The sequence below is a fragment of the Podarcis pityusensis genome, assembly GCF_964106645.2.
Source record: "Podarcis pityusensis genome assembly, chromosome: 8".
Taxonomy (NCBI): Eukaryota; Metazoa; Chordata; class Lepidosauria; order Squamata; family Lacertidae; genus Podarcis; species Podarcis pityusensis.
Genome location: NC_138033.1, coordinates 58,302,270 through 58,325,483, shown reverse-complemented (window position 1 = coordinate 58,325,483; position 23,214 = coordinate 58,302,270). Strand labels below are relative to the sequence as shown.

Below are 23,214 nucleotides of genomic sequence, written 5' to 3'. Positions count from 1 at the left end.
GTATAATGGATTCATTGCAAGCAGCTGTTGAGCATATATTTTGCCTGCTTGTAGAAGTGCATTTTGTTCAGTCTGAGAAGCAGAGGTTAAAAACCCTGGGTTAATGTGATCATTATTTTCATGCTGTGAATGCTCCGATCACATGATCATATGTAGTTTTCAATATGTGCTGGCTGGCTGCATATATTTTTCATTAATGGGGAAGTGAGCTTTGCATATGGCGAGTTTAATCACTATCAAAATGGACCTACTGAATCCACCATAAAACACTGCTGTCTTTGGCAAGTGGCTACCAAAACTTGACCACTGAAATTCATTACCTGCATATACGAGTGTGGTATGTTTAGTTTATTTTAAGACCAGGAGATTGTCAAGTGGTGTTAAATATGTCTTGCGTGCCCTGTAACTTTCCCTCACAACAGGAAACTTTCTGCTTTCTCAAGCAGTGTCTTTAGGAATCTGAAACACTTCGAATTCCTATACAAAAAGGCAACAATGGCATTTGGTTTAAGTACCTTAATTCTTTTTCAGAAGATCCAAAACAGAAGAGCTAAAACGCCTATCTAATGAGAGATTTTTTTCTGTATGTAAATTGCCAAGGAGGTCTGAAGCAATGAATGTTTTTTTTCTTTACATAATTTTTATCAAGCCATCATGTTGCAATGTCAGAGAAAGGAACAGCAATGTCTTGTAATGTTGTATGCAGTTTAATGAATTCAAAATGTGTTCCCAACATAGCCGTTTTTACAGTGTTCTTGTTTCAGTGCTTAAATAATTGAAGATTTAGCCTCTCCCAAAAAAAAGAGCTTTCACGAAAAGAGAACTCAAGTACAAAATACCATATACATATTTTAATGTTTAGTTTTGGGGATTGATGAAATATGGCAACACAGTTTCAAACAGATTCTCGAATTCATTAAACTCGTGTTTGATATCCAGCAGGACTGCTCTGTTTTCTGCCCTTAGGTCTGTTGTGCGCTTCGCAGCAAGTCTTTTATGTAAACTAGTGGACAGCCTTGCACCGTCCATTACTAATGTTTTAGTTCAGGGCAAACAGGTAAGTCTGTGTTTTTCGAAACTGTTAATCAGATAAAACATTAGCTTTAGATTTCTGAAGATTCTTACATTAGCTGGCTTAATAAAAAGAGAGGAGCCTTTCAAAAATAAAAATAAAAAATAAGTTGCATCCAATCTAGATAATGGCTGCTCTATCAAACCTTTTCATAGGACCAGTGCAAGCATCATGCTGGCACCCTGCTAACAGGGATTAGCAAATTGGTTTCCCTTCCTTGCTGTATTGCCCTCCCCACCCCTGTAGCACCCCCCACCCCACCCCACAGTATAGACATTTGCTCATTAAATGTAGTTAAGTGGGGAGAACATGTGAGAAAAAGAAATACTTTATAAGTTACAGCTTGGGTGACGGGTGGTTGTGCTTAACATAGAAAGCTAATAGTTAAGAGTTACTGGGTTGAAAAGGGAACACACATAGTAGGGGAGATTTATTTTTTACAGACAACCCACCAGGCCTCCAAATAAATAGATTTTGAGGGCAAGAGTGGGTGTTGTCCACTTGACAAATTGCTCTGTTTCAAGTCTAGAATCCCTGGGTTCAAACCGGAACTTAGCCCTGGGCATATTGTGTAGCCATGAGCAGGGTGTTGACCGTCTGTTGTCTGCCCTGTTTAAAACAAGAACAGTGTGGCATGTCTTACACGAGTAAGGCATTTTCTTCATTTAAAAAAATTGATGTAGGGGTTATTATTATTTGTCATTCTGTGTAAGTGCGCCTAAGGCTTAGTTTGTATAGTTACATAGCCAAGGGTCAGGTCCCTACCCTATGATGCATACAATATAAAAAGCAAGTAGAGGCAGGAGCAGCAAATTGGCAGATAGAGGGAGAGAATGGGGGGTGCCAGGATGATAAGTGTAACAAAGCAGTGATTATTTGCTGCAATTGTCATTTTAAAGAGAATTTAGCAGCTATCTTCCAGGAGCAGGTAGACACATTATTTCAAAATTTCCAAACGGAAGCATTTTCTGCCTGCCTCCTGACACAACAATTTTAAAGGCTGACATGGTTGTATGATGCCCAAAGCTGTTATTGGCCGTCTAAATAGAAACTTTCCAAAGTAAGTAGCTTTGGGTGCAGTCCAATTTTTTTTTATAGGATTCTTCCAAACTTTGCAGTGGCTTTGTCAATCTTGGACAACAATGGTACACATTTTTATTATTATTATTCTGGTGTGCTTATAACACATTCATTTAACATAATGCTGTCATGCAAACTGCTCACCTGAGAGGGAATTCAACCACCACCCTAAACACAGGATCCTGTGCCTTCCAGTAGAAGCATACCTTACAGCCATGCCACCAAGATTTTATCTGGCTGCCAACCAGCTCTTTGTACTTTCTACACCTGCTCCCAGCTAAGAACTGCCCACAGAGTAGCTTTACAAGAGAATGCATCCCTCCTAAGGTTGCTGACCTCTTAGTTGCTCTGGACACAAGAAACATAGGAAGCTGCCTTATACTGAGTCAGATCATTGTTCCATCTTGCTCAGTAATGCCTACTCTGACAGGCAGTAACTCCAGGATTTCAGACAGGGTCTTCCAGTCCAACCTAGTTATTGAACCTGAGGCCTTCTGCATGCAAATCACATGCTCTAAGCTACGGCTGCTCCCCAACTTTGCTTCTACCTGTTCCTCTATAGCATTGTTTCCCAATCTTGGGTCACTAGCTGTTTTTGGACTACAGCTCCCATCATCCCTAGCTAGCAGGACTGGTGGTCAGGGATTATGGGAGTTGTAGTTCAAAAACAGCTGGATACCGAAGTTTGGGAAACCCTGCTCTATAGTATAGTTAGGTGCCTAAGTGGGTTTTTGAGTTTGCAGTATTACAAGAGCACTTGAACTCTAAGAAGATTTAAAATAATGATGGATGATGATGATAATAATTAATAATATGGAGGAAAGGCAAAATCAAAGAGAGCAAGCAGATCATTGAGGAACAATAGTATACTTCAGACCTACTAGCTCTGTGCTGGGAGTAGTTTGCTGAGCTGGTTCTAAAAAATTAGCAGGTTTTTGGGGGAAGATGATGGACAGCAGTTTCTCAGGAATGGACAGAAATATGTCAAAGCTCCATCAACACCCAGGGTTCTTTCGAAGGGCATGCTAGGGATTTAGCTTCTGGCATGCTGGTCCAATCAACTTCTTGGGGCTAAACCAATTCAAGAGCTTAATTTAACCTCCACCAGTGCTAACAAGACTCTCAAGGCCATGTACTGTACTTTGAAGGTGCTTCCTTGAAGCATATTACAACTTTACTTAATATGCTAAAAATGTTTTCAAGCAATTATTCTTTATAAATTTGAAGAGTCTAGACTTTACAGAGTTTATATTAGGCCAAAAATATGGATCAACTATGAAAAACAAGGGGAAAAGTAAATGTTTCAGCAAGGAATTGAATTTGGCTTTGACAAGCGCCTCAAATGATTTCTAGACCAAAGGAAAAGGACTGACACTTGAGCATGCTTGTTCACAAAACTGTGGCTGTAATCCCAGCCGCTTGCCCTACAGGAAGGCAGTGTTGTTTTATAGGGGGCTTTTCCATCACAAGTGCACTGTGTAATCATTTTTTTAAATGATAAGCTTTTATGTAGCATGAGCTGGCACTGTTGGTTGTTGTCTGCTTTGGCTGAGAGCTTCCTTTTTCTTTTTCTCTGGGTCCAAGAGTCAGTATTGCTGCCTGAGCCTTAGCAATGGTTAGGGGAACAGATGGTAGGACTCTTTGCTTTCAGTTCCTGGTGAGAAGTGAAGCCTACTTAGTAGGAACCTTGGGTGACTCTGATGCAGACATAATGGCCATAACTGTAGAGAAACCAGGGTAGTAATTGGAATGTCCAAATGAAAGGGCTTGTTAGAATGTGATCTCACAGCTCATCAATCATTGTTAAAAGGACGGGCAGCATTGCTGACACCAAGGGTGTGTCTGTATGTGAAGAAACAGATAGAAGCATGATGCAACCTAAGCATGTTAAGCAACCTAACATTAGGCATTGTAGCATTGTGTTAAAATGCAGAAGTGAAAATATGGAGGGGGGCCTTTAAACACAAAGGGTCCTTGATTATGCGTCCCTCATCTCAGTTGGATTTAGACCTGCACCAGCTATGCCATGCCCACCCCAAGACCAATCTAAATCCTTGGTTTGTAGCCTGCCATGCCATGAGCCCCACCTCCAAGCAATTTGAACCCTTGGTTTGAAACCTGCATCTTCCATGCCATGTGCCCCCACCCCTGAACAACCTGAACCCCTTGGTTTGTAGTCTGTTCCATCCATGCCATGCCCCACTCCCAGAACAACCTGAACTTGTACCTCCCTAACCCTTCATCTTCAACTCCGCTTACCCTCTTCCCACCTTTCACTGGAATTTGTGGCAAAGTAAGGCCTTGAAGGCTGCCAGGGAGGCATTCCATGACTGTGAAGACCTAATGGTGGTCATAGAGAAAGACAATTGCCCTCCTGCTTCCCTAGAAGTGAACTAGAACGATTTTATCTTTTATTATACCTGGCAAGTTTTAATCATAAGGAATCAACATGGCAGATCGGGCCACTTTCTTGAACACACATTCTCCCAAGTTGTTATTTTGCCTTTTGGAATGATGCTTCTTTTCATTACAAATGCCTGTTTTAATACAAAATAACAAAGCCATGTAAACCCCCTTTTACCCATCGGCTTTAAATTTAACTCAGCTAATTATCCTCCCTTCTATCCAATATTGATGCAAACAGGGAGAGTTGAGTCAAGGGGGTATAATGAATCAGGACTCTTTCACTGCTTTCCTGTTTCAGGTTGTAGTTCTAATTGCTGCTAATATATTCCTCTAGGTAACTCTTGGGGCATTTGGCCAGGAAGAAGAAATTATATCTAATCCCTTGTCTCCTGGTGCAATTAAGGACATCATCTACAACAAGTGTAATTTGCAGGATGAGAGGGAAGCTGTTCTTCAGCAAGAACTTGTCATTCATATTGGCTGGATCATCTCCAACTCCCCAGAATGTTTTAATGGAATGCTGAAGATCCGAGTGGGGTTAGTAAACCAACTTCAAATTTTATTCTCATGATCATCTGAGGAACCGAGGTGGCCTTTGCTTGCCTTCTAAAGTGTGCACACCAACAAAGCAGACAGGTTGCTCTCTTTGAAGAAAATAATAATTCAGAATATTAATGTTAGTGAATCAAGGTCCAGGACATGGGGGTCTGCTTGCCTTCTTGGCTGGTCTGCTAGAGCACATTAAACCAACATGCCAATGGTCTGTCTCAACTCCTAGTTCTCTTCCAAGAGTTGGTTCTAACCTCTAAAACTCTAAAATACCTGAAAGATAATCTCACCCCTTATATACCTAAGTATGTGCTCTGCAGGTGAGGACCCCATGTAGATACCATCTTATCAAGAGGTTGGTTCTGCACAGTGTAGGAATTAGGACTTTAGTGGCACCTACCCTTCATAATTCCCTCCCCTTAAATATTACACAGGTGCCATCTCTGTTGACTTTTTGGGTGCCTACTGAAGATGGTCTTCTTCCAACAAGCCTTTTCAGTTGAGATTTTTCCCATTCTGCACCTACTATACTGGAATTGCTTTTAAGATTTCTTTATTGTTTTATTGCTTCTTGTTTGCAATCCTGGGCTCCTTTGGTAGGACGACCAGGATATAAATTTAAAAACAGATAAAATAAAATGACTTAGGCCCAATATGCCATACAGCTCACTTCATCCCAAGTGTCTCATTGCAATTAGTCACTCAATCATTTTTTAAAAAAAAACTTGGATTGACTGATATATTGAAAAGGGAATTTCTCCTGTGTGTGAGAGAACAAGGAATATCTCTTCTAAAATGATACTTGCTGCCACAATTTGAAAACTTTCTATAGAGCTATTGTTTTGATATGATATTTATGCAGGTTTAATCAATAGATTAATAAACAAACACATACAGTTACTTGGCTAATTTCTTATATTGAATGACAACCCTAATTATATCCTCCTTAGCAGCAGAATCTGCGTCAAGTTCAGACATGGAGACAGACACGAAGAAAAGCATCTTGGGAAGCTGGCCCTCAGTTGTGAAATACAGTGCAGATTTGCCCTGTTGTAAATCTCTGTAAAGCCCCATCTGTTTTGGCTGATCTTTGTTTGCCCAGTCAGAAGTAATTCCTGCTATGTTCAGTTAGACTTGTTCGCAAGCCACTGTATGCATAAGCATGCAGAATGCTACCTTATACTGAGTCAGACTTTTGGTCCATCTAGCTCAGTATTACCTACACTGATTGGCAGCAGCTCTCCAGAGTTCTCAGCAGTTCTCCAAGGTTTCAGGTTGGTTTCCCTCCAGATACCAAGGACTAAACCTGGAACTTTCTGCATGCAAAGTAGATAGATTCTCTACGACTGACCTATGGTCTGTATACTGTATAGGATTAATGCCTAAGCTGGCAAAGGATGGGGCAATTTCAGCAGAAGTTTTGAGTCTACAGGTTGAACTATGTGGAGAAAAATAAATCAGCCAATCAAAGTATTTTCTTAGCGGTAGGGAGGCAACCCCTCTTGCTCGTGGGTAAATCTCAAAACATACCTGGCAGGCATTTTCTAAGTCATTGGATGTTCCCTGTGGCAAATCCTGTGTAATTTATGCTCTCATCTAGTGTTGTGCTTATGCTGTTTTCCCAATGGCACTTTAGATTGTTAAGCTGTCGCAACTCTGTGCTGGAGCACCGAAAACACAATACACAGCAATAAATTATGGATGGCATACCTGGGGTCTGGATCTAGCTATTCCATTTGCCTGGAGGTAGCAGAAACCTAAGACAATGCATCTCCTCTATCAGCTTTCATCGTTTGATCAAAATTAGTTGCCATAGCAGTTAGAAATGGGATGCTCAACTCAGTTCCATTTCATACAGAGCCCATAACTCACAAGCCACTTAAGGCAATGCACGTGTGCTTAAACTGGTGCCTCCCCATTGGCTTCAGTGGGAGTAAGCCGACTGAGTGATTTGTGGATTGCCTTTTTCGCTCCTTCAGCCTCTCAGAGCTTAGCTTTTGGCTATCTAGCAGGATTTATTATTGCTGTAACACTTTCAGTGCCACAGATTTCGGCATTCAAGCTGGAGGAAGATGTTTGTGTGCGTGACTGATCCAAAGAGCAAGCAGCTCACGATGTGAGCAGCCCAGTTGCGGCAGTGCATTGATGTGTCGTTTTACATGGCCCTAAACAAAGCTTTAAAGGGAAGTTGGATTTTTCCAGGCTTTTATGGTGCTATGTTTTATTCCCTTGGCTATCTCTGCCTTTTTGCTACTTTGCCTTCTCAGGCTGAATTTAAATTTGTTTCCATCCAATACCAGTTTCTTCTTCTGATTCCACACCTCGCTGCTGAAGCTTTCTTAGACTTCATGCAATCAGTTTATGTGCCTACCTTATTCCATAACACACACACACACACACACACACACACACACACACAAAGTTCAGTTTTTTCTAAAATGCCACCTTTCCCTCTTAAACCTGATATAAATAAAAGGCTAAATAGTGTTACATTTTTAAATACTTCCCCATTAACAACAACAAAAACAGGATGCATAGTTGTTCAAAGGCATTGGTGATTATGTTTCCAGCCATGCTGCTTTGGGAAGTAGGAGTTTGCATAAATCCTCCATACTTCCTCTGTTGTTGCGATAGGTAACTTCACTATGTGCAAGAAAACAAAAACAGAGTTTGGGGACAGTCTTAACAAATTCATTGTGGCATAAGCCAGAGGTAGCCCTCGTGGTACCTCCAGATGCCGTTAACGACAACTCCCATCAGTCCCAGTGTGCCTGAGGGATGGTCTGGGATGATGCCTACAGCATCTGGAGGGCAACATATTGGTTACCCCAGGGCATAAGCTACTCCATGAAGGACAGCTGAGTCTACCTCAGCAGATGCAAGAAGCGTTAACCTAAGTTGGCAGGAGTAGATGTGAGGAAACATAAGCAGTGAGGCCAGAAGGAAATAATAACACTTCATGCATCTTAGTTGTTTTTGTTACAACAAATTAAGATGACTACCCCTCTGGAAATCGTTTCACCTTGTATGGGTTGTGTACCTCCTCCTCCTCCTGTGCAGGTTAATTAGTTGCTGTTAAGGGGCATACTCCTTTCCCTTTTACAAGCCACTTAGCTGCTTTTAGATGCTGAGTGCTTGCTTGGGTGTTAATTAGGAGTGTGATGCAGTGGTGGCCTAGCTAACTCTTCAGTTTGCAGGGAGCATTCTGAGCTCATCTGGGCTTTAGTTTCACTGCCTCTGCAATTTTACTTTAACTACCTCTGTTCTTTAGAACTTGATAGTGGGACCTCTGTAAAGAGGCACACCGCAGTCGGGGCAGCATATGTTTCAATGGAACTACTAAATGGGTAGCTGAAATATTGATCTCATATAAGGACAAGGAGGGAGCCAGTCTGGCTTCAGAGAGCTCAACAGGTGTGGTCTGAGGATGCATGATACAGCCGCCTTGAGGATGCTAAGCAAAGCTAGTTCTGGTCAGCACCTGGATGGGAAAGAAGCCCTCTGAAGTTCCATGGTGGAAGACAGGCAGGATCTTAACATACTAAGTAAACAAATAACAAGATTTTTATGCAGCCTTCATTAGCTTCTCTTGCCCATTTAAGTAGTTTGTGTGTGTGTGTGTGTGTGTGTGTGTGTGTGTATCAGAAAGAGAAAACCAGTCTCCTTGCTTCTTCCAAGGTTAATTCCATACATTCAGTTTCCTTTATTTCACCTTTATCATCCACTCCAGTGAACAGAATTAACCTTCTCCCAGAAATAGTATTCTGGCTTGATAATGATTAGATTTGGTACCTCATTATTGATTTGTGTGCCAGCTTTCATGCTGAAATAGATCCAGAACCTGACAGCCCCATTACCGTAAACACCTCCAATCAAATGTTTACTACCCAGGCGCTGTCAGTCAGGTTTTTGCAGGCCATGCCTCTAAAGATTTGGAAGGGGCGCGTACGTGCCATTTTTCATCTGCTGCTTTGCATTACTAGAACATCTCATGTGAGCAGGTGGAGGATACATCAGTAAATTGGATGCCTACCTCTTGGTGAATTAACAGCATCTCTGTGTGTGTGTCCTTCAGGCTGTTTCTCCAAGCAGTGTTCTCCAGTATTGTATCAGAGCTGCTTTCTATGGAGGGCCGGTGGAGGGAGAGAGACCAGAATAGTAACTGAGGCTAGGAATGGTGTCTCCTCACTGCATCCTTCTTCTCTTAGTTGGATGCTGCTACTTCAGTAGATCTGCATGTTAATCCTTGACACATTTCTGGTCTCTGGAGCCCAAACTGCCTTCATTGTGCCCCTTGATCATGTTATTTGGCAGCTGAGGTGCCATTGATCAAGAATCATCCACAGGCTGTAGATGCTCCCCTTTCCATTCTTTCTATTATTAGCTTTTCTTATTGTTGTGTTTGATTTGCCCTTTTTAATATTTCCAGAGCAGTCAACTATTACTAGTAAATAAGTAGGAGACAGCCTGAGGGTGGGAAGAGTGTCAGGGGAGAGAGATGGAGGAGGTTTAGTGCTACCCGCAAGAATAACCTTGTCACTATTTGGCACTTTGTATATGATTGAAAACCTAAATACACTCTTAATAGCAAACGGTTTCCCTCATTTCTCAGCTGGATTTGACACTCAGTTAAAGCAGTTGCAGGCAGAAGGTAGACTTGGGATCTAGTGGTAGATCTCTGGGTGATTTGTAATGGAAGTGAAAGGGTCTATGATTCCCAGTTTTAACAACAGCAGCATCTGAAAGAGTGCCTGCCCTCCCCACTCCAAGATTAGTCTGCTGAAAGCAAAGAAAGCTTGGTGGAAAATCAGGTGCAGATTTGAAGGTGAAAGGACTGAGCACTCAGTTCTGCTACTGAAAGCAAACTCCTAGGGAAAACAAACCTGGGTAAAAGTAGTGGTGAGGACAGCAGCAGTGCAAATGTCTAAAAGTACTAACACATTTGCAAAATTTACATGATGAGAATAAATCACTTGGTGCTGCAAAAAATCATGACGTAAATACCAGGCCAGCCTATCTGAGGAGGGTGCTCTACAACATGGGAGCCAGCACTGAATAAGCCCTCACACAGGGAAGGGCCTCAGAATCTGACCTTATAGTCTGGGTAGGTATGGAAATGTGGGAGGGAGGGAACACTTCAAGCCATTCAGGGCTTTACAAGCAAACAGTATTTGTATCATTTAAGAAGCAACAATTAGCACAGGTTATGTCTTCCCTACAAATACATTATTAACGATTCTCTTTTGTAATGCAGTAACTATGGTACAAATATTTACTTTAATCATAAGTTTTAAAGAGAAGGGAGAGCTTTCCCACATTCTCACCCAAATTGCAATTTATTCTGAGATAATTCCAGAATCTTAATCAGTAACAAAGCACAGTTAATGTAAAACATTGTGGGCCCGAGATGTGCTTTGGTTGATGCTAGAGTGGCATTTTGCCATTTAGCCACAGACGCACTCATGGGAATGTCAGTGCTTTCCCCCCAAAAAAATGTATTTCTAAGATGTCTGTTGAGGCTAATTAAACAGTAAACAAAACTTCTAATTTAAATGATTATTTGGTAAAGCAGGGTGAGGTGACATGGTCCAGATTAGCTCCACTGAGCAGACAAGTTCATTTTCATCTAAATGGTGTTGTCTTTTAAAGGCGAGGCACCAGCTTTTGGAAGCAATTTGAATAGCCCATTAAGCAGTTGAAGTAAACAGTTTCTGTTTGCCGTTTACGGCTTTTCAGAGAATTGTGCAAAAGATGGCTGACTGGCCACATTTCATGTTATCAGACTTTTCAGCTGTACCCTCGCAGAGTAGACCTTCCAGAGCATTTAACTGTGCCTTGGGGCACAAAAGAATTTGTTTTTCTTTTCTTTTCTTAGAGAACAAGCTTAAAAGCTGCTATTAAAATGACACATCTTGAAGATTAGTTCCTGAAATCTGTCTAGCTTTTAAAAACCCATTGCACCCTTCAACCTGTTCCTCTTGGCTTCTGTACTAGCTAGTAGGTGTTTAGGGGTTGGGTGGGGTAGAGGCTGCAATAGCTGGTGTGCCAGGGGACACTCTGGAGGTGTTGTTCACCAAGAGCAGTCACTGTTGCCAAATGCAGCACTGGAAGGCTTGGCTTGATGCACCTACCCAAGGCTTCAGCTGCTTCCTTGGCCAATCCTCTCTATCACCTGAAAGAACTGCATCTTATGAGAGTGCTCTCTCCAGCAACTGGCAACTGAGGAAGCATTTGGGTAAGATGCATTGGGCAACCCTTCCACATCCTGCACCCCAGATGAATCAATCATTTGCAGGAAAGGTCCTTCTCTCCTTCTCTCTTTCCAAACTGATGGGACAACTAAAGAAACTGGGATTAACTAAGTGCAGAGTCAAATCACAATAAACAGACTCCCCCTCCAGCCACCATAAATAGCTGGACGTCCTTTGTCACCCATCCTTCAACAACTGTATTCAGGCAGCCACATGAAGACAGCCTCAGTACTCAAAGTTTGGGATGCTGGAGAAGTCCTACAGAAAAGGAGGCAGAAATTGCCATTGTTTGCATTTTCATCTCTTGTCAGGAACTGAAATCAAGTGAAATGGTATTCAGTCATTATTGTTGTTGGTTTTAAATCCTCAAAACAACACACAATCAAATGCCTTTTTATTACATTGTTTTGGCGTTTCCTCTGCAGTACATTGGCTGTGCTCAGCTTGACAGGCTACAGGTTGTGTAGACCGTAATATGTTCTTAATAACATCAGATTTTCTCCTGCTGCCTTTCTTGATTGGGGAAACTTCAGCTTCACAGGTCCACCCCCCACCCCCGGTTTCCTCTTGGATCTTTAAAAAACAAAGATTGAGTTAACTGATGTTTTTATTCTTCAGATGGATTGTGCATGCCATGAAGTATGAACTGAAGATCCGTGCAGGGGAGATGCCCCCCATGGATTTATACCAGCTGTCACCCAGTGAGGTGAAGCAACTTCTCTTGGATATTCTTCAGCCTCAGCAGCAAGGGAGGTAAGGAGCTCTCTCTCGCAGCACATCTCATGCTGGCATTCCTTGCTGATTGATTGCACAAACAGTGTTTTCTCTGATTTTCCTCCCCCCTCCCCTTTGCAAATGGTTCTTTCCCCACAGTACGTTATTTTATCTTATTTTGAAGCCAAAAAAGCAAAGACAGAAACGGGTGAGTCTATCCGCTCTCTTTATTGCTGTGCAGAGAGCTTTGCTCTCTCATCAGATTTTGATACCTCACTTGGCAGTGGCTGCCAGCATCTGGTGTGTAGGGTTTCCCTTACCTAGTTTGACACCGGGAAGGAAGCCAACGTAACCCAGAGGCCAGTTACTTAAGAAGTTTGTTTCAGTCAGAGCAGGATTTAGCTGCTGATCGCTGACCCTTTTCCTCTGGGTTGTCATTAAACATCGTCAGCAGGCTCAAGACACAACCATGTTGTCTTCCTGAAGTGTGCCAGTTCTGTAAATATGCCACTCCAGTATGATGACAATGGCAGACTCCCAACACAGAGTGTCAAGGCCAGATTGTTTGGTTCAAGACCACTGGTATTTTTCAGGGGGGCTCCAGTCTCTTTACGCCTGGAACAGCATTGAATCCCAAAGTGGTAGGAAAGCACTGGATAACATGCCAAGATTCATTTTGTTAAACATGTAAAGTTTAGTGGAAATAAATTAGGCTAATTTACTGAGGTTTTATGCTGAGGAAGGTGTCTTTGCTTGGTCTATATGCTGCATCACAAGGAGATTTTGCATATTTCTCCATCTGTCGTTAGGTAATGGGAGTGAAAGTGGTTGTAAGCTGTTACCGTTTGGGAAAGTCAGAAAGTGCCCTTGCTGTTCTTGTGACTTGCACATGTATATGGGGCTCTCTTGGTTGGGGGCCGTGAACTCAAAACCCTCACAAAAGAAAGGCTGAATTGTTACAGAAATTGAATCCCTAAACCAAACTTTTCAATAGGCTGCCTGGACCCATTTTCTTGTTATTCTTTGGACAGCATCATTTACCACTAATTTGGATTTGGTGCTTTTGTGTACAAAGTGATACAGTACTTTTAAAATAACTCTGAACATTTGGAGCAACAACTTATCTGCCAAGCACATCTACGTGAATGTAATATCAACACCTTTCTTGCCTCCAAAAGGTGGTGTTTAATTTTCTCTTTTGCAGGAAGCTCTGCAAATATTGATAACACAGCATTATCTTTTGAACTGGGGAATATGAGAAACCTGGTAAATGAGTTGCTTCCTTTCTCTTAGCCACCTTCTACGTGTGAAGATGGAGTTCTCAGAAAAGCTGTTCACCTAAGCTCTTAGCTTATCTCTTTATGAAATCAAACTTCTGAACAGCATCAGCAACATTACTCTCTCTCTCTTTGGCTACATAGAGATCTTCAAAGGGAAGAACAGTTCCAAGGAGATACTCTTGCCTTAAGCAGGCAAAAAGCACTTTGCATAATTTAAAAATCCAGTTAGCTTATTTCCTTTTCCAACTATAGCCCAGTGACAGCCAGACTTTCAGAAGATTCCTGCTCTTGATTGCGCAGAGTTAGGATTCCTTCTTGTATTGCAACTTCCAGAGAGATGGCTATGTTAGTCTGTTGCAACAAAAACAACAGGGTATTGTAAACCCCAAAAACTAGTACAGTGGAACCTCTACTTATGGATGCAATCAGTTCCAGAGGTCTGTCCGTAAGTTGATCTGGGTCGCTGGTAGAAGCATCGTTGTGTGCAGGCGCATTCGGCGACAGCATGCTTCTGCACATGTGCATACAGCAGCAGCTGCTTCTGCGCGTGTGCAAATGGCAGAAGCTGCTTCTGCATGTGCACGAATCATGGCAAACCCGGTATTTACTCCCGGGTTTGCCGTGGTCGCAACTTGGATCAGGCCCAAGTAGAGGTGGTCGTAAGTAGAGGTTCTACTGTAAGTTTGTTAATCTACAGAAGGTTGCAGTGTGACAAATTGGTTAGTGCTTATGGTGCTGCAGGACTCTCGTTATATGACAGCTGTTCCCTGTCTCTACCATTTTGGGGATTTGCAGGGGGCATGATATGAACCTGTTCACCACAGGCACGTTTAAAATGAAAATGAATGAGTACATCAATAACACAAACCAGTCTTCCTAATATGATACTTGCAACGCCTCCTCCCTTTCCCAATGAATCCCTTGAAATGTGCGGTTTTCTCCATTCATCCATTCATGTGGTTCAGTTGAAATGCCACCCAATAGCCATGTCATTGGTCCACCTAGCTCAGTATTGTCTGCACAGAATGGCAGTGGCCCATCAGAGTTTCAGACAGGGGAACTTTTCTCACACCACCTGGAGATGCCAGGAATTGAGTTTGAACTTTCTCCATGCAAAGCATGTGCTATACCACTAAGCTACCATCCTTCCTATATCTTTTTACTTTCTGGAAATTGATAAATTTTAAGCCAGTTTCAGAAAGAATTTCCAACAACAACAACAACAACAACAACAACAACAACAACAACTTATTACTTGTATGCCGCCCATCTGACTGGGTTGCCCCAGCCACTCTGGGTGGCTTCCAACAGAATATTAAAAATACGATAAAACATCAAACATTAAAAACTTCCCTAAACAATGCCTTTCAGTCTGTATAATACTTTCTCTGTTTCAGTCTGAAACACTTATGAATAGCTAAGAGGTGTGCACAGGCCTCAAGATTTGCTGTGCATCTATCTCTGTGTTTTTTTGTGTTTTCTACAACAGGCATAGGCAAACCCTGCCCTCCAGATGTTTTGGGATTACAACTCCCATCATCCCTAGCTAATAGAACCAGTGGTCAGGGATTATGGGAATTGTAGTCCCAAAACATCTGGAGGGGCGAGTTGCCTATGCCTGTTATGGGGGAACTAAAAATAGCTATACCTTTTTTCCCTCTTGGCAAAGGACTCCAGAGGGAATTAAACTTGCCAGTTGCAAACAAACAGGTCCAAGCGCTTTTGTGGGGGAAGTAAAAGGGATTCACTATCCTCCATAATCAGGTAATAGCTATATTAAGCCAGGAAAAATCCCAAAAGGCATACTTTTGGGGTGTGGAGAGGTTTGTATCTTTATCTTTCTTTCCTTAAATAATTAAGAGGTGGCCATGGTGTATATTCTTGCTTGTATATATTTTTAAACATTAGCAGCTTCACTCTTTCCAGTGCTTATTTGTGTTGGGACAACCCTCTTATAGGGGAGGGTTGTCCCGACTGCTGCCTGCAGAATGCTAAATTGCTCCAAAGGATTTCTTTCCCCCAAGCACAGCAACGGATGATTTTTTTAAAAATTTAAGTAAAGCTGATAGCTTTTTTAAAAAAATATCATCGTCATTTACTGCTCCTCTTTAACAAATTAATTATCCAGAGCTTTTCATCACTCTGTAGGCAGCATTCCAGACAGCCTCACTTCTTGCAAAGCTCATGGACATAGAGAAACATAGCTATGTAGTGTACATAAAAGTAGAACATATAAAAAGAAGAGCAACATGAAGTTTTCTGTGGGCCCTGATCCAGCTCAGTTGCTGTGTTGCAGTTTGACATGGGGAGGGCTAAAGTCACCCCAAATTGCCTTGTTATTTTAACCTCAGCTGAGCTGAGCCCTGGGATCTTTAGTTGCAAAAAGGAACAGGTGATGGTAACTTCCTAAATGAAATATAACTTTTTAAAATGATGTTAGGGCACTGGGCGACAGCTGAGATGAATTGCAGGCTCAAGCTTTGCTTACATTTTTCCAACGTGTCAAGATGGTGAAAATACCTGGAAAGCCAGGATGCTTTTTCGCTTGAAGGCTTTGACTGCCTCTAGTAGATTAACTTTTGGTTGTGACCTGAAGAGATTAATTTGGTTGATTTCCTTTGTTTTCCCACTTAAAGAGATTTAACTTTTTGAAAATCTTTAGACCTATTAATAAGGCACACGTTTAACTTTAACACTATGACTGTGAGGCTGAGCATTTTGCTTTGTTCTCATTAGAGTCTACTTTTGTCCTTTTCATTAAAATAACCGTATGAAACATTTAGCAAGAAACGCAGCACAGCATGCTGTGTTTTGCATTATTGATGGATTGATTTTTTTTGCTTTTATTTCATACTGGGTTTAATTAATCCACAAAGCAAGCATTGTTTTGATCTGGAAACAGATTGCTTTTGTGAGCTCATCCACATTTTCTTCTTTTTCCTCTTCTTCTTTTTGTTTTCAGATGCTGGTTGAACAGACGTCAGATTGATGGTTCATTGAATCGAACTCCCAGTGGGTTCTATGACAGGGTGTGGCAAATCTTGGAGAGAACACCCAACGGTTTAATAGTAGCAGGGAATTTTTTGCCACAGGTAAAACCACCCACATGGTGCTCTTAAGTCACTTTTGTTTTTAGATGACTACCTTATTTTCTCAGACAGGGACGCGGGTGGCGCTGTGGGTTAAACCACAGAACCTAGGACTTGCCAATCAGAAGTTTGGTGGTTTGAATCGCCGCAATGGGGTGAGCTCCCGTTGCTCGGTCCCTACTCCTGCCAACCTAGCAGTTCGAAAGAACATCAAGTGCAAGTAGATAAATAGGTACCGCTCCGGCGGGAAGGTAAACAGCATTTCCGTGTGCTGCTCTGGTTCGCCAGAAGCGGCTTAGTCATGCTGGCCACATGACCCGGAAGCTGTACGCCGGCTCCCTCGGCCAATAAAGCGAGATGAGCGCCGCAACCCCAGAGTCGGCCACGACTGGACCTAATGGTCAGGGGTCCCTTTACCTTTACCTTTACTTTGTTTTCTCAGAGAGGAAGCAAATGTTCACCAGTGGTCATAAAGCTAGGCTTGTAACTGGAGTTCCAGCAGGCGTGCCAACTTTAGGCACCTCGGCCCCCTCAATATTTGTTTTAAGAGGGTTGGGTCCCCTCAATCTGGAGGCAGCCCTGCATGTTTTGGAGAGCCAATGGCCAGTTCCTCCAGAGCACTTGTCCTCTGTTGCCCGCACAATGCATGCCAGGCCCCCTCAATCTTGGGGGCGACCTGGCGCCTCTGAGTCCCAGAATTCAGTTCCTCCCCTCCCCATGGATGCTGTCATGCTAGTCTGGACACAAGGACAACAGAGCCTGCTGGATCAAGTCAAAGTCCCATGTAGTCCAACTGCCTTGGTATTGGCCACAGAGTTCCTATCCAATCAAGTTCTATTGATCGTGGAGGTGTCACCTATATGCATTCATCCCTTGTAGTGTATCCCTCGCTGTTAATGGGTATGTCCAAGATTTTCAAGTTTCTCCATGCTCTTTGTTCTGAACTTAGGCTCAGTTCTGAGCCTTGGTTCCTTATGTGTAAAACGGGAGTATTGTTGAGCTAGTTGGTAGTTTTGTAGTGCAAAGCACTTTAAATTGGCAAAGCCTTGCATAATTGCATAAGACAGTCTACAAATTCCAAAGAGAAGTGGAATTAAATGTTGATTTCTTGGCTCTTCAGTACCAGAAGAACTTTGGATGTGTCAGACTTGTGCATTAAAATAATTCCTTGTTCTGAAAGGAGCTTAATCTTACCCAGGCAGATGACACCTATAATTGGTTCAAATAACTCGCTCACCACCTTGAAGAAATAGGGCATGTGCTTGTTTTCAGTTATCAAACAACATATTTGCCAAATGCTTTCTACCTTTTAGAAATTGACTGATATTGCTATTAAAGTTCACTTAAGCATCTGCTTTTGTTTGTTTTACAGCAACCAACATTGTCAGACATGACCATGTATGAAATGAACTTTTCCCTTCTGGTTGAGGATATGTTAAAGAGTATTGATCAGCCTGAATACAGGCAAATCATTGTAGAGGTTTGTACCATACGATGATAAGAGATATGAATTAGTTGTTTCATCTTACATTTTAAAAAAGCAGCGAGTGAATGAATGTGTTCAGGGACTTAAGCCATGAAAGACTTTCAAAGAAAATGACACTGTCTCAGTCTTGTCTCAATCTTGTCCTGTAGTCTCCTGACATCATAATTAGAATAAGTAATAACAAATGTCTTGGTGATGTAAGAATAGCCCTGATGGCTCAGGCCAAAGGCCCATCTACTACAGCATCCTGTTCTATAGATGCCTATCGAAACCCCAAAAACCAGAACTGAAGTGTAACAGCACTGTACCCATTAGTGATTCCCAGCAACTTGTATCCAGGAGCACACAGGCTCTGACAGGTGAGGTAGAGCATAGCCAGCATGGCCAGTGGTCATTGATAGCTTTATCCTCCTGATGGACAACAATGTTTCTCAACTTTCAGTGGTCCTCAGAAATATATTGAATGGTAGCTAACAGTTGCCTAGTGCTGCACAGCAGGGAAGGGCTACAGCTCATGGATGGGGCATCTTCTCTGCATGCAGAACATTCCAGGTTCAATCCCCGGTGTTTACAGATAGGTTTGGGAAAGACCCCTGCCTGAAATCCTGGAGTATCACCGCCTGTCAGTGTAGACCAGGGTTTCCCAAATTTGAGTCTCCATTTGTTGTTTTTGGACTACAATTCCCATCATCCCTGACCACTGGTCCTGCTGGCTAGGGATGATGGGAATTGTAGTCCAAAAACAGCTAGAGTCCCAAGTTTGGGGAACCCTGGTGTAGACAGTACTGGGCCCAATGGTCTGACTCGGTGGGAGGCAGCTTCCTTGGTTCTGTATTCCACACCCAGTGGTTTTATTTATTATCTTTTAAGTGTCAATTTGTGATGCAGTTTATGTGGAGTGATGGTGGAGAGAACTGATGTTAAAAAGAAGAAGCCTCAGGTTCCGCACGTTGTGCACAAAACTCCAGGGATCACTCAAAACCAGTTCTCTAGATGGTGACCACTGTTTGCTGATTATTCAGTTCTCAGGAAATAGATCTTTAAGGATTCCCACCACCACCAACAAGTGTTGTTTCTTGCATTATTTGAAAACAGCAAAAACAAAAACAAAAAACAAAAACCTGAGTTCAGCTTTGTCAGCTGCAAGACTAAACATTATGTTATGTGTCAAAAGAAAATTATTTGCTTTCCATGAAGTTTAAGTTTGGGGCGGGGAAAGGAACAGAGAGTTTATATGAGTAAATGGAAAGGAAGGCAGAACAGAAAATATTTCAAATGGCTTTTTCTTTCGTCACTGTATTTCAAATCCATGGATGTTTATCTTTACCAGTAATTACACCTCTTATCCAACATTTGGCTATTATTATTTCTACTTCAGATCATTACCTCTATTCACACCTTAAACACTAGTGGGGTACTCATGCACCGAAAGACTAGGTTGTATTGCTGGCTCCACCTTCAATTCTGCATGCCTAAGCTAACTCTTCTCCAACACACAGACATATGAAGAGGAACTGCTGTGTGTGAACAGCTGCTCATTTCTAGGGGTTCTTCTTCGGATGTCCATGCTCAGCTCACAAGTGTTGGGAGCAGGGATGCACAGTTCTTTCTTCAAGGCTTGAGCACCCTAAATGTACATGAATGGGGCTATTGTAATGATTTTTTGAGTATTCCTCCACCATAAATGTCTAAGTGTTGGGTATATTTTATGTATGTTTTTGGTCATGTCTAATTTCCCATTTTAATTTGTGGCTTGAAACTACCCAGATTTTAAACTGCCCTTGAAAGGGAAGGTAGTGTGGTCTAAATCGTTTGCTTTTATTTTATTCTTTAGTTGTTGATGGTTGTCTCCGTTATTCTGGAAAGAAACCCTGAATTAGAGTTTCAGGATAAAGTGGACTTGGATGGACTGGTGAAAGAAGCATTTCATGATTTCCAGAAGGACCAGAACAAGCTCAAGGGCACCGAGAAACAAGTCAGTACAATTCTCATGCCAAAGCCTAATGCAGTGGTGGCCAAACTTGGCCTTCCAGCTATATTGGGACTACAACTCACATCATCCATAGCTAACAAGAACAGTTGTCAGGGATGATGGGAACTGTAGTCTCAAAACAGCTGGAGGGCCAAGTTTGGCCACCACTGGCCTAATGCCTCTTTTGCTCTTGTTTCTTACTAGGATTGATTAATCCACAAGGCCAGTGTTTTTTTCATTTGGTTTGTGAGGTGTCCGGCAGTCTTCACAGGAGCAAATTTCTTTAAAATTCTAAACAATGTCACATTCACAATGATTCCACTGTGCTAGGATGGCTCTCCTCACCCTTAGTTTATGAGATTGATGAATAGCAACTTCTTTATGGGGATCCTCAGGAAAGAAATAATGTTTCCACAGGCATGCACAGCTGTGAGCCTCTTTTTGCCAGAGGTGTTGGTAAGGTTTGCTGCACTTTGGCCCACATATCAGCTTCAGGAGCTTGTCTTAAAGAATAGGCGAGCATCATCAAAACCTTTTCCTCTCTGGCTCAGATCAAAATCCACACTTGAAAATCATTCCCGGTTTATCCACACCTGCCCACACAACCTTTGTCTCTGTTTCTGTAAAACAGTAGCTTCAAAAATTGTTACTTCTAAAGCAGTGTTGGCCAAACTTGGCCCTCCAGTTGTTTTGGGACTACAGTTCCCCTCATCCCTGACCACTGGTCCTGTTAGCTAGGAATGATGGGAGTTGTAGTCCCAATACAGCTGGCGGGCCAAGTTTGGCCATCACTGTTCTAAACCATCATATTGATGACATTCTGCATGCTTCTAAATACAAATGTGTGAGATGGGTTGTTTCTTCCTGTATCTTTTTTTAGAACAGGAATGGGGCATCTGTGGTCATAGGTTCCAAATCACTGTATTTTAGGACATGGAGCTATATCGCCATATATTCCTACATATATTAGTAAAGGTGGCTGCCTCATGTCTAAATGGCAGAGCAAGCAACTGTTTCTCTCACATGCAATTTTATTATGTTTCTATCACACCATTCTTCCAAGGAGCTGAGGGTGTTGTTCCTGCCTCTCCCTCCTCCACAGACACTTTTGTTCCACAGCAGCTCTGTGTGCTGTGCTAAGCTTGGAGACACTGATTGGCCCAAAGAGTAACCACATAGTTCTGTGTCTGAATTGGGGATTTGAATCTGGGTCTCTCTGGTCCTCACCTGATACTCTACAGAGGCTCTTATTGCTGGGCAAGGAAGAAAAGAATAGAACTTTTCTTCCTAATGAGCAAAGCTGAGTCAAGCTTCATGCCACACTCCTACAGGAAGCAAATCAAGGAATTGTGTAGTTCACAGATGGGTGGCTGAAATCCAATGCTTCACCCAAAGTGTTTGTGAAAGTACATAATCATGGCATGGGCATCAGATGAAACAGACACCTACAATCTTGCACATTTCTTTTTTCAAATTCTCCCTCCCCCGTTCCCACCTCCCTTCTGCTGGTTGTCTGCTCCTGCTACCACTGTCCCATCACTGCCCATGTGCTCCACCCTCTCCCTCCTTCCTCTGCCGCCACTTGCATCTGTAGCCCACAGGAGCTCTGCTGTGCTATCCGTGCCCTCGAAAGCCACGGGCTTCTCCATTGAGCCCAGGGGGAAGGTTCACTATCACTACAGGGCACACAACCATGATCATGCCTCCTCCGCCACTCATCTCCTTGCTTGGGGACAATTCCTTCTCGCAAAAGGTGAGCCTGCAGCTTGATGAGCTCTGTACCTTTGGCACCAATGAAGTGGTGACTCACTGAAAGACTACGGTATGATCTGCGGCTGCCTTCCCACGGCCTAAAGCTGATGTTCTGAAGCAGCATGAGATCTCTGACTCACAGTGTTTGAGACAATGCATATCAGATATATTTTTTTGTCTGCCTCTGTTGCTGTTAAGAAGCTTCCTTGTTCCCACTGTCTCCCTCCCAGTTCCCCATTTGCTATTTGGTTGGAATCCAAAATATTTATCAGACTGCATGACAGAGAATGTCAAGTGTGTGAAGTGCCCTCTTCATCACCACCCTGCTTTTCCATCTGTGGCTCCCTCCTTGTCCTCAGTTGTGTCTGATTGTTACCCATCAGCATTGTGACTGAGATCAAACTGTGTTTATCTTATGCAGGATGACATGACTCCCTTTTACAACACTCCTCCGCTGGGAAAGAGAGGGACTTGCAGCTATTTGACAAAGGCGGTGATGAATCTATTGCTGGAAGGCGACGTGAAGCCCAGCACAGATGACCCCTGTTCTATTAGCTAAAAGCAGGTGGACAGGATGCTGTATCTTTAGCAGTCTCGTTTGCTTGGCATGTGATGTTCAATTCCTCACTGTTCAAGGGATGCCGTTCGGGTCCCTGTTATAAATGGCCGCCGTGACAAAGCTCAGACACTTAGGGTAGCAAAAGCACACAGCTGATTCTGTAGTAGCCGAGAAGCTCATTTAATCAAGCGTATTCCTTTCCTACGTCTCCAATGGCAACCTGCACTCTCCACCTAAGCACCGCGGTCGCGAGTCGGCAGAGCAATTGCATGAAACGGCTCGTGCTGATTGAGACTTTGGATGTTTTAGAAAAAATTAACTGGGCTCGTATTTATAGTTTAAGCATTGCTTGGGAATGATTGCAGTGATAAATTTATTTATGTAATAGTGAATTAAATGCGCGCTGAAAAATTTATCAGCTCTCCCCCTTCATTTGTATTGTAATTCATTATTGAAAGGCTTCATTATGAATACTGGATGAAATACAGGCATAAATTTTAAAAATAAATGAGCCCCGTGTTTGAAGTTGAGTTACTTGTTAACTCCAAGAAGATAACTGTGACTTTGGATCTGAGTGCTCCCAATGAAGCTCAAGGATAAAATAAAACAACTGTGTTCTATATATGCTTTAGAATATTTCTGTGATCAGTTCTTCCATTTAATAATTGCTTAGCATGCTAATTGCTTAAACACATTCGTTTTCTGCAGTTGAAAATGGGAAATAATTGTTATGTTGGAGAATATCTTTTCACATCACAGATTTTTCTTTGGCCCAGTCCAGACACCTTAAGGGACATGATTTTAAATTAACCTTTAGAGAAGGTCCCCTAGATCAAAGAGGACAGTAAATCATATTAGAAGAAATGCCCTGAATGAAAAAGCTTATAGTCAGAACCCACTCCCATCTGCAGAGCATGTCTGCGAAGCAGAATTGTATCCGTGCACATAAGTGGACTAAGGTGCATCTGTTGTATTTGGAAGCTCCTGGGTTCAATCCCTGTTCT

General features: G+C 42.4%; 1 protein-coding gene across 9 annotated transcripts in view; it reads left to right on the top strand.

Annotated features, from left to right (window-relative positions):
- The window catches only part of PHKB (phosphorylase kinase regulatory subunit beta), a 142,000-nt gene extending 119,170 nt beyond the window's left edge, over window positions 1-22,830 (top strand). For 7 of the 9 annotated variants that reach the window (XM_081015503.1, XM_081015507.1, XM_081015506.1 and 4 more), the window contains 7 exons: window positions 967-1,057; window positions 4,893-5,095; window positions 11,977-12,111; window positions 16,315-16,444; window positions 17,814-17,921; window positions 19,762-19,902; window positions 22,073-22,830. In XM_081015503.1, the coding sequence (XP_080871629.1) occupies window positions 967-1,057; window positions 4,893-5,095; window positions 11,977-12,111; window positions 16,315-16,444; window positions 17,814-17,921; window positions 19,762-19,902; window positions 22,073-22,210 (946 nt within the window). In that variant the 3' untranslated portion in view covers window positions 22,211-22,830. The remainder of the gene's footprint in view (window positions 1-966; window positions 1,058-4,892; window positions 5,096-11,976; window positions 12,112-16,314; window positions 16,445-17,813; window positions 17,922-19,761; window positions 19,903-22,072) is intronic. The other 2 variants (XM_081015504.1, XM_081015500.1) reach the window with 1 other exon arrangement.
- Window positions 22,831-23,214: the final 384 nt, after the last annotated feature.